Genomic DNA, 10,637 nt, shown 5'->3' with positions numbered 1-10,637 from the left:
ATAACTGGCCGGGACGGCCCCACCTCCTTTCTGCTTTCTCTCCTTTTCCCTTCCCTTTCTTTTCCCCACGTCTCCGCTCCTTTCCGTCCCGTCCACCCCTTCGCACCCGGCCGCTCTCCCACCCTGCCCGGACCACCCCCCCCCCGCCCCCCATGAGCTCTGTCTGCCGCCGCTTTGGTCTCGCTCCACCGACCGCCGAAGCCCGGCCGAGCCGCCGGCATGGGGCCCGCTGAGGAACTGGTCCGGATTGCCAAGAAATTGGATAAGATGGTGGCCAGGAAGAGCACGGTAAGGTGGCCGAGTCCCTCGGGGCGGGTGCGCACGCGTGTGGGTGTTTGCACACGCATGCACGTTTACACGCGTGTGCATGTTTGCACACATGTGCAGGCGTGTTCGGACGTTGCAGCGTGGCTCGGGACAGGGGAGGGAGGGGAAGCGGTGGTGGTGGTGGTGGGGGGATTGCTCTTCACCCCCTCCCCTCTTGTTGCTGGTGGTCCCGGGGGGGGCTGAGCTGGTCCGGAGGGTGCTGAACACCTACAGGTGCTACCAGCACCCCAGGGTGCCGTCGGCCACCCCAGCCTGACCTTGCAACGTCAGAGATTGCACCCAGAGGTATTTTATTTTGCCTCCGATTTGGGGCTCTCCTGCACCCCGTTGCTCCCAGCCGTTGGGATCTGGGGACAAGGCTGGGGGGTGTGTGCGTGTGTGTGTGTGTGTGTGTGTGTGTGTCAGTCCCAGGGGTGGCAGCTCTGGGCACCCCTCGGCGGTGCGAGACCGCGGGCAAATGTGGGTGACAGGTGCTTGGCCACCAGCCCGGCCACCAACACCCGATCAGGGCCGGTGCCACAGGCTCAGCCCCGTGCAAGAGAAAACTCCCCGGGGGTGTGTGTGTGTGTGTGTGTTTGGCTGGTGGGGGGGAGGGCACGACCCCCCCGCCATAGACCCAGACGCAGCCCTGCCTGTTGCACAAGCGCGTGCAAAGGGAGGGGAGGGGGCCAAGTGATGGTTCCCGGGTGGCTTTGGCCATGGCGAGCCAGGGGGGGAGCCGGGATCTGGCCCCCCCGGCCACCCTTTGCGCCAGGTGAGGATCCATCCGGGGATCCTGGCGATCCGGTGACGTGTGGGCGAGCGGAGCTGAGCCCGGCCCTTAAAGTTAATATTTCACCATTTCCACCGGCCTTTGCCCCGACAAGGTGCAGGCTCCCTGGGGCAGGGGGGGGTGGGGGGAGCAGTGCTGCCGTCCCCCCCAGATCTGGTGGCTTTTTGGGATGCCAACGCTTGGAATAAAATCAGAGCCCGTGGGAGCCACACGGGCTCTGGTCCCCGCTGGGAATTACCCCGGGGACAACGGGCCTGATCCTGCCCGGCCCTCCTGCTCCGCACCCCCGTGCCTGCGCTTCGGGGTGGGGGACAGAGTCAGGGTCCCGCCGCGGTGTGGGGACGTCCCCCGCAGCCACCGCTCGCAGAGGACACGTATGGGGAGGGCCTGAGCCATGGTGGGACGGGGGGCCCAGCTTGGCGTGGGGCAGTGTCCCTGCAAGGGGGATACCTGCGAGCTGGCGTCCGCTACTGGAGCTCTAAAAATAGAGGAGGAGGAGGAGGAGGAGGAGGAGGGCTCCGTGCTGGGGCTATGTTTAGCCCTGCAGCCGCTGCGCACCCAGGGTCGGGCTGAAACCCCGCGGGTGCGTGTCCCACGGACCCTCGTACCCCTGTGTGGGGACACGCGGGTGTCCCCTGGCCGTCCCCAGCTCCCAGCAGCCCGAGGTTTCCTTCTGGAGGGATTTTTCCCAAGCTTTAAGGGAAGCTCCTGCCTCCCAGCCAGGAGCCGTGACCCTGCACCGGGATGATCCGGCCGGATCTGGGGTTTTTCCAGGAGTGCCTCGCCGCGGAGGGTCAGGCGTTCCCTGGGGCTGCTTTGTGTCCCCTCGGGGTGCCCTCCCTGGCGCTGCCCGGCGCTGGCGAGAGGAGAGGGGGTGGATGCGGGCTGCTGCGGCGTAGCCCCCCCCTCAATCCTCTTCAGCTTCTCAAGGACCCCCGTGACCTCTCCCTGCTCTAGGAAGGGGCGCTGGATCTGCTCAAGTCCCTCACCGGCTACACCATGACCATCCAGCTGCTCCAGGTGAGGGGGGTCTGGGTGGGGGGCAGCAGCTGCTGGAGGGGGAACACCCCACGGGGTGGCTCGTCTTATCCCCCCCCACCCCCCCCACCCCAGCACCAGCCGGCACACCCCTAAGGACAAATCCCTGCCGTCCGTCCCTAGACCACGCGGATCGGGGTGGCCGTCAACTCGGTGAGGAAACACTGCTCGGATGAAGAGGTGGTGGCCTCGGCCAAAATCCTCATCAAGAACTGGAAGCGGCTGCTGGGTGAGCGATGCCGGGGAGAGGCAGGAATCCCCCCACCCACCCCGGGCCCAATCCTCCCAGCACCCCAAACCCCGGATGCTCTCCGGGGGGGTCGGGGGGGGGATCAGTCCTAAGTTGGGACGTTCAGGCTCCTGTGCCACCGCAGCCACCGTAACCCAGTCCTGCCAGGCGATGCGCGGACTCAATGGGTTTTTCCAAGGGCTCGTTTTCGCTCCGGGATGGAGTGGTGTAAATCAGTGTGAGCTCCCCCCGCAAGAGCCAAGCATCCTCCCAGCCGTCCCCCCAGCCAGGTTCTGGTAGGGGCCATACCTGTGACACCCAGCTCTTTCCCCCAGAGTCCTCCACCACCCTGAAGAAGGAGAAAGACGTAGACGGGAAGAAAGAGAAGGACACGGATGGGGACAAGGAGAAGAAGGAGAAGAGGCTGGATTTTCCCAGCTGCCCCAACGAAGGGGCGAAGCACCCCAAGAGCCCAGCCGAGAAGCACAGGGAGAAGCACAAGGAGAGGTGGGGGCTCCTGCCTGCTCTTGGGGGGGCACCAACCCCATGGCCAAGGCATCAGTGGGGCTGATAGGAGACCACCCTCCTTATAAATTGTTTGCTTTATCCATCTCTGCCTGTCCAGGGGTGCCGGCAGCACCGCTGGAGAACCGACACCAGGGCAGCTTTTGGAGAGGGGAGGGAGAAATGGCATTTTTTTTTTTTTTTTTTTTTCTTTTCACTTCTTTAATGTTATTTATTCCCTGGGCGAGGGCTGTTTCGATGGGGCTCATCTGACCCTGCCCCGCTCTCTTTGTCCCTAGGAAGCCCAGCAAGTCCGGCTCTCATGCCGCCACCCCCCGGGGCCACCCTGCCGACTCCAACCCGGAGAGGTACGCGCCGAAGGGCACACGGATCCTCACGCCGGGCACTGCCAGCCTGGGGGGGCTGCTGGGGCTCGGGGGGGGTCTTGGCCGGGGATGGGGGGTGCAGATGGGCAGGCAGGATCTGGCTCACCAGGTCACAGCGGGGGGATGCTGGGGCCAGGCTCCCTGAGAGCATCTCTCCTTTCTTCTGGGCTTCTGCGCTGAAGAGAGTCCAGCAACGGCCGGAGCCCCACTGCGTCCTCGAAGAAGCCACCTCTGGATGGCAAGAAGGAGAGGTGGGTGCCTGGGCTGGATGGGATGGGAGATGTCGGACCCCAGCCCCACGCTGGGCTGTGGATGGGGGTCTGGACCCACCCTATCGCCGCTCTCTGACGTGGGGCTTGTCCTGCCAGGAGAGACTCTGCCGACTCAAGGTCCTCCACCACCTCGGCCATCTCCTCTTCCTCCCCGCAGAAGAGACCATCAGGGGAGCGGTAAGGAGGGGACGTCCCCGGGCAGCCTGGGGAGGCTTTGGGGATCCCCTTTGGGGACCGTGGGACCCACGGCTGGGGTGGGTAGAGGTGGCTGGGAGCCCTGATCCTGCCATGGGCACCAGGACGTTGTCCTTGAGGAGCAAATCCTCCCCCGGGGAAGATTCCTGTCGGCTTCCGAGCGCTCGCGTTGATGTGCTGGTGCCTGAGGTCGGGCCACCTTTCTCTGCCCCCTGTCCTGTCTCTGGTGTCACCCCCACCGTCCCCCTCCGTGCCACCCCCAGGAGAGCCTCCGTGGGCACCAGCCCCTCGCCAGCTCCCACCGGCTCCCGGAGAAACTCCAGCGACAGCAAGGAGGAGAGGTAGGAGAGACCCATCCCACTGCCATGGGACCCCCGGCAGGTCCCCGGGGCTGTGCCAGGACCCCGGCGCCTGCCTGTCCTCCCCCCCGCCACCCCCCGCCGTGTGTCCCTGCAGAGCCAACAGCAGCAAGGCCAAAGCGGAGCCGCCGCGGACCCCCACCAGCCCCACCTTCTCAGCCAGCCCCTGCTTCCTGGCCCCCTGCTATCTCACGGGGGACTCGGTGCGGGACAAGTGCATCGAGATGCTGACGGCCGCCCTCCGCATGGACGGTGAGTGGGGTCGGGGGGGGGTGGTGCTGGAGCTGGGGCACGCTGGGGCTTGTGGGGGGTGGGGGGTGGAGAGGGGGGCGCGGTGCAGGAGCTGGCTGCCCCGAGCAACCAGGCAACTTTAAGCCCTGGTTTCATCACACGTGGCAAAACAGGGAGGAAAGAAGCTTCCAAGCCTACGTTGAGCCATGGGGTCGCAGCACTGCCCCGGCCAACCCCCCCCCCGCCTTCCCACACTGGGTTATTCAAAGGGGCAGCAGGAAACCCATCATCTCCTCCCTAAGCTACTGGCCCGAACTGGGCTGTTTCTCCAACGGGATAGCCCTAAGGGAAGCAACCCTACAATAACAAGCCAGGCTCGGCGTCCTGGGGCACCCACAGCCCTGCGACAGCCCCTGGACCTACAAACAAATGGCAGCTGTAGCTCGTGGCTCAGTGTTCAACCCCAAAAACGAAAGAAAAGGCGGTTGGAGGGGTCCCCGGTAAGGGGTTGGATGTGGAGATGAGGGTCCTCGTGAGGTTCAAGACGGGTAAAAATAGGTTTAGTAGAGATGGGGTGCCTGGGACAAGTTGAGGGGGGGAAAGGTGAGATTTTTTTGGGGGGGGGGGGGGGGGGAGTTTCTCGATGCACGGTGAGACCCGGCTGGTTTCACGCCCGAAAGTCACCCCTCGGCCTCTCCGCCCTTTAGACGACTACAAAGAGTTTGGCGTCAACTGCGAGAAGATGGCGTCGGAGATCGAAGACCATATCCTTTTGGGGGGGGCTGGGAGTCCCCAGGCTCCATCCCCTGGCGGGGGGGACACACGTGGGCTGAAGAGCGGTGGTGGGGACAGGACGGAGGGTGGTGGGGACAAGGACAGAGGGTGACGGGCTCTGCTGTGCCGGTTGCCTGCAGAGGGAGCCCAGACCCCGGTTAGAGGCTGATGCTGATGCTGAGCATCTCCTGGGCACCTGCCTTAGTCTGGGGGGGGGGTCTGTGTGTCCCCCCCACCCCTCTGCTCAGGGACCTGCCTCCGTCCCTGCAGACATGAACCCCAAACCCGGACCAGGTCTCTCTTTTGAGCCTGCTGTGGGTGCCCGTGTCTCTTACCAGCCCCGTGCCCAGGCTGTGCCACGCTGGCAGGGATGGAGCCCCCTCCGTTCACCCCCCAACTCAAGGCTTGGGGGTCTCCTGGCAGCCCCCCCCCCAAGACCGGGACCAGTCCCAAGGTGGTTTGCGCTTCGATTTTTGGTTCATCCCACGCTCTGGCCATGTGTGCCCACGGCCTCGTGGGACACCCCCCCCGCTGAAGCTGCCACCTCATCCCATCCGCCCGCATCCGTGCAGGCAGTCGGTGGCTTTTTGGCCAGCCTGGGAGGGGGAGAGCGGGCTGAGCCCCCCCCCCCCCACCGTGAACTCAGCACAGGACTTGGGCATGGTCCCTGACCGCCTTTGGGTGTCACAGCCGGGAAATGCGAAGTTGTTTTCCACCCCACGTCCCAAGTTGTGCTTCGTCACCCAAGGAGGGGGAGACCCCCCCCCACAGATGGTGCCCCAGGGAGCAAAACCCTGTTGAGATCGGCCACCTCCACATGCACGTGGGCACTGGCCCTGGTGACAATCCGCACCACCGAGCCCAGAGCAGCAGCGCGTGCCCACGGGGGCCGCCGTCCCCCTGACATTGCCCTCTTGATTCCTTGACGGAACCCCCCACATATCTTCCAGGAGCTGAAGAGCACGGACATGAAGTATCGCAACCGGGTGCGGAGCAGGATCAGCAACCTGAAGGACCCCAAGAACCCCAGCCTGCGCAGGAACGTGCTGTGCGGGGCCATCCCGCCCAGCCTCATCGCCCGCATGACTGCCGAGGTGGGCAGCGGGGTGGGGGGGGGCACGGGGCTGGCTCTTGTGGACCATGTCCATGCCCATCAGTGTCCGTTCTTGGTGCCCAAGGGCTGGCTGGGTCTTGGCTTGCTGGTGTCCACGCTGGATTTGTCCCAACATCTCCCCATCCCACCTTGGGGCTGGCTGGAGCGCGAGAAGCATCAGAGCAGGGGTGCGTCAGCAGGGGGGCGGCAGCCAAAAAAGATCCGGGCACTGCCTGGCGCCCCCCCCCCCCGCCCCAGAGCCCTGTGACACCCCCCCCCCCCATCATAGAGCTGGGCGGGGGGTGTCACACTGTCAGGAGCCAGGCTTGAGAGTCCTCTTCTCAACCACGGTCCCCAAATCCGGCGGCTGGGAGCCCAGTTCCCTCCGTGGGGAGCCAGGTCCCTGCAGGCAGCAGTTGCAGGTTGAGGATGGGGTGATTTTTTTTCATCCGGATGGGCCGGAGCCCTCCACCAAGAACAGAGAGAAGGATCAGTCCTGGTCCTGGAGAGGATGGGGAGGGTGCTGGACCGCGGTGGCTTGCACCCCATGCCGGCTTGGCTGCTGACGCTGCCGGGCCGGTGCCGGTGGCAGGAGATGGCCAGCGATGAGCTGAAGAAGCTGAGGAACGCCATGACCCAGGAGGCCATCCGGGAGCACCAGATGGCCAAGACGGGCGGCACCGTCACCGACCTCTTCCAGTGCGGCAAGTGCAAGAAGAAGAACTGCACCTACAACCAGGTCAGCCCCGAAAAGCCCCCCGGGGCTCCCCCCTCCCTGTCCCCAGGGGACCCCGACTCGGGGGACGCCGGAGGGGTCTCCGCTGACCCCGCCACCCGCTCCATCCTAGGTGCAGACGCGCAGCGCCGATGAGCCCATGACGACATTCGTGCTGTGCAACGAATGTGGGAACCGCTGGAAGGTCTGTGCCCAGCCTGGGATTGCTCGGGGTGTCCCAACCCTCTCCCGGCCCCGGAGGGTTGGCAGAGCCCCCCAGAATGGTGCCGGGGGGCTGGGTGAGGGCTCACCGCCCGCCCCCGGCTCTGCTTCTCCTGCAGTTCTGCTGACGGCGCCCGGCGACAGGCCTGGAGGGGACACGGTGCAAGACGGGATGCTGTGACGGCCACATCAGGCAGCCGGGGTGGGGAGGGAGGGTGACGGGGTGGCACCGGTCGCCGCGTCCTGGCTCCCTGCTTCCTTGCACTGGGCTCCCTCGAACATCCCCGGGAGCCGGGCTCCGGCGACAGGTGGGTTTGCTCGGGAAGACCCCGGTGAATTCAAGCGGTTCCTCCCTGTAAACACCTTCCCTTTGCTTGGGGTGTGCTGGGAGCCCACTGGGAACGGACTGGGAGACCGGCCTGAATGCGCCCTTCCCTGGAGAAAAGCTGGACTTGGACAATTTGGGGACAGGAGGGGCGTTGCCCCGTGGATGTGGGGCTGTGCCACTGTCCTGGGGGCCGGGGGTGAGAAAGGGCCGGGTTTTACCCCCAAATACGCTCTTCTTGACCTAAGCGCGCGCAGTGGGAGGCCACGGAGGCAGGCAGGGTGGTCGCAGCGGTGTCTGGATGCCGGAGGGATGCCACCGCGTCCCTCCGCTCTGTGACACGCGGATCTGGCTTGAGGGCACTGTGTCCCTAGGAAAGAAGGAGGGATGGGGGGGAGGCGGGAAAGGAGTAGGGAAAAACTCTCCAGCCAGAGCAATAAAGGTGTGAACAGCCTCTGCGGCGTAATCTGCTTTCTGAAGGGGGGATTGGGACCCCCGCCTTGGTTCGTACCCCCCCCCAGCTCAAGCTTTGCTGTCCTCCAAGACCCCCCAAGCCAGCTCCACATGTGTCTTCAACGCACCAGCCCCCAGCTTGGGCTGTAATGGTGGCTTGATGCCCAGCCATCGCCTACCTGGTGATTAAAAAATCTTTAATTAAGGCCAGAGATGACTCCCCGGCTGGGTCTGGATGCTGGAGGCTGTCCCGCATGGCAGGGCAGCGCCTCCACCGACAGCCGGGAGGGTTTTCCAGGGAAAGGGCATCGGGGACGGGCCCGGGAGGTGCGCCTTTGGCTACAGGAGGTGCAGGACGGAGCCTGGTGGCACCGAGCCCGTCCCTCACGGCCACCAGCTTCTCCCAGCAGCTCCGTTTGGCAGCAGCGAGACGTGACGGGGACGCAGGTAAGGTCGCGGTGACCGCGGGTGACCGGGGACGGGGGATGAGGGTGCTCCCGCGCCTGCGCCAGCCGACGGGCAGGAGCGGAGGAGGACGGTGGAGCTGTCGAATTAACCAATCGTTAATTATTTCATCTGGGGCTGAAGTGTGTATTTGTTGCCCAGGCCGAGCTCAGGGCAGTTTGCGCCCGCATTCGGGTGCCAACCCCTCAGTCCTTGGGGGTCTCCCGGCAGCCCAGGGAAGGGTCGGACACCCCCGAGAGTCCGCTTTGGGCGGCGGTGCTCGTTAGCACGCCGAAGTCATTAATAAGCCTGCCAGGCAATTATTTACACTTGCAAAGCGCGTGTGGCTGCAATTAAGGAATATAGTGGCTTGTGGGGGATGAATAAAACATCGGGGTGACCTTGGGCGGCGCGGGGAGGGCAGGACGGGCAGCGCCGCGCCAGCAGCACGGGGGGCCGGGGCTCGCGTCCTGTCCCCCGGGTGCAATTGGGCATGTTTGGGTGGGACAAGGCCGAAACAGGGGGATTTGGACCTCTATTTTTTTGCAGTCCGGTCCAGCAATACCGGAGGGAGCCTGCTCCCACGTCGTGACGGAGCTCCTGCCAGCCCCATGCGTCCGCCTGTCCCTCAGGGGACATGTCCCCCAAGGGAACTGTCACCCTGTGCACCCTTCCTGAGAAATCCCAGAGGAGGAAAGGGAGCAGGGAAGGAAACTGGAGAGCTGGGCGCTGCTGGAGGCCCCCCCACCATCTATGCAAGGGTGTCCCCCCCCGGCCCTGGGAGGGCTTTCCCACCCCGCCTGGGGCCAGGGGAGCTCCTGGCCCTGAAGGATGCTCTGGGCTCTGGGTGGGGATGCAGGATCCGGCCCCCTGCAGCCTGGTGGGTGGGTGGGTGTCACAGGGGCTGGGAATAACGAGGGGCTCTCTGGCATCCAGCAGTTTCCAGGGGTTGAAACGGGCTCTAGGTGGCTCTTGGGGACAGTCCCCAGGGCTGAGCCTCCACCCCGCTCCACGGGGAAGGCACAAACACATGCGTAGCTGTTACAAAAACCCGCTTCCCGAATTTCCAATCCCCAAACTGGGATGGCTGACGGCACTCAGGGTCTGGCCGAGCCCCCCGGCAGATCCCACCATCCCCTCCCCAGCCGTCAGCCCCGCGGGTGCCGCGTCCCTGGGGCTTTCCCCTCTCATCTCCGCAGGTGACGGTCCCCTCATCTCCTCCGCATCCCCCAGCCTGGCCAGGAATTAAGTGCAGGCAAGCGCCTTCTTGCCAGCGCTCAGCCCGGGAGCTCTCTCTTGAACTTTAGGGGAAGTGGGCACTTCAGTTCTGATTTTTCAGCAGCTCTCGAGAGGTGAAGCCATGGCTTCAAGCGGCAAATGCTAACGCTGCTTCCCACCCCTGCCCGCACGGCCCCTGCGGGCAGGGAGGCTCAGACAAGAGCCCTCAGGAGCTCTGGGGCTCTGTCGCAGCCCCGGGCTGAGTCGAGCTCCACCTGGGGCTGTTCGTGACTTCGCAATGATGGAGACACCCGTTCGGTCCCTGCTAGGGGTGGCTTTATCCCCCCCGCCCCCGCCCCGGGGCTCCAGGGTCTGGATGCTCCGAAGCTTCATCAGCGGCCGGCGCCTGTCCCTGCATGAGACGCTGAATCCTCCGTGTGATGGAGGCGTTATTTTCAACCTGCAATGCTTTAAATGCTTTAAAGAACCCCACGGCGTGCCTCCCCCCGCCCCCCTGGCCGTGTCCCCCATGCCGCCGCGGTGATGGGGACACCCACCACCGGTGCCACCAGCACCCATCCCCTCCCCATGGCCTGCCCTGAGCCACCCCCAGGGGACACGGCTGTCCCACAGGAGTGGAATCCAGCACGCAGACACCTGAGCATCCACGGTTTGCTTTGCCATCCTGGCTCACCCGGGGTCCGAACCCCCCCTCCCAGCCCCGCGTCCCAGCCCCCCGACTCGTCCCGCGGCGTGGGGCTTCGCCGCTGCCCTTCTCCCCCGCATTTTTTCCAGCCTTGACAAAAAAAAAAGAAAAAAGAAAAAAAAAAGAAAAAAATCAGCCATTTGCTGTTCAGCGGTTTCCGTGGCAACCCCATTTCCCCATCCTCTCGCTCCATGTCTCGCTAACCCCCTCCCTGGCCCTGGTCGCTGGTCCCCAAAGCGTGGTGGCGGGTCCCTATCCGCGGGGATGGAGCGGGAGGTGGTGGATCCTGTTGTCCCCGACTCGGGACGGCTGGTCTTTGCCGGGGGGGGAACCCTTTTCCAAGGCTCGCCGAGCGCCTGGATGTCTTGGAAGGG

General features: G+C 64.9%; 1 protein-coding gene across 1 annotated transcript; it reads left to right on the top strand.

The window, feature by feature from the left end:
- The first annotated feature begins 6 nt into the window (after positions 1-6).
- On the top strand, positions 7-7,894 carry TCEA3 (transcription elongation factor A3). The gene is made up of 14 exons (XM_063356121.1): positions 7-288; positions 2,057-2,119; positions 2,261-2,366; positions 2,702-2,873; positions 3,170-3,238; positions 3,439-3,507; positions 3,625-3,705; positions 3,987-4,064; positions 4,180-4,334; positions 5,021-5,082; positions 6,032-6,181; positions 6,773-6,919; positions 7,029-7,100; positions 7,237-7,894. Exons 1-14 carry the CDS (start codon positions 220-222, stop codon positions 7,243-7,245), a joined length of 1,302 nt encoding a protein of 433 aa, XP_063212191.1. The 5' UTR covers positions 7-219; the 3' UTR covers positions 7,246-7,894.
- The last annotated feature ends 2,743 nt before the right edge of the window (positions 7,895-10,637 follow it).

The sequence above is a fragment of the Chroicocephalus ridibundus genome, chromosome 19 (genome assembly GCF_963924245.1).
Source record: "Chroicocephalus ridibundus chromosome 19, bChrRid1.1, whole genome shotgun sequence".
In the NCBI taxonomy this organism is placed as follows: Eukaryota; Metazoa; Chordata; class Aves; order Charadriiformes; family Laridae; genus Chroicocephalus; species Chroicocephalus ridibundus.
The sequence above is the reverse complement of the archived record's forward strand: the minus strand, read 5'-3'. Positions and strand labels throughout refer to the sequence as shown.

What these genes read in the sequence shown, in the direction of transcription:
- TCEA3 (XM_063356121.1), top strand. Translation starts at nt 220, where the DNA reads ATGGGGCCCGCTGAGGAACTGGTCCGGATTGCCAAGAAATTGGATAAG. An exon ending in AAGAGACCATCAGGGGAGCG is followed by an intron (nt 3,706 to 3,986) that starts GTAAGGAGGGGA and finishes TGCCACCCCCAG; the next exon opens with GAGAGCCTCCGTGGGCACCA. An exon ending in TCGCCCGCATGACTGCCGAG is followed by an intron (nt 6,182 to 6,772) that starts GTGGGCAGCGGG and finishes TGCCGGTGGCAG; the next exon opens with GAGATGGCCAGCGATGAGCT.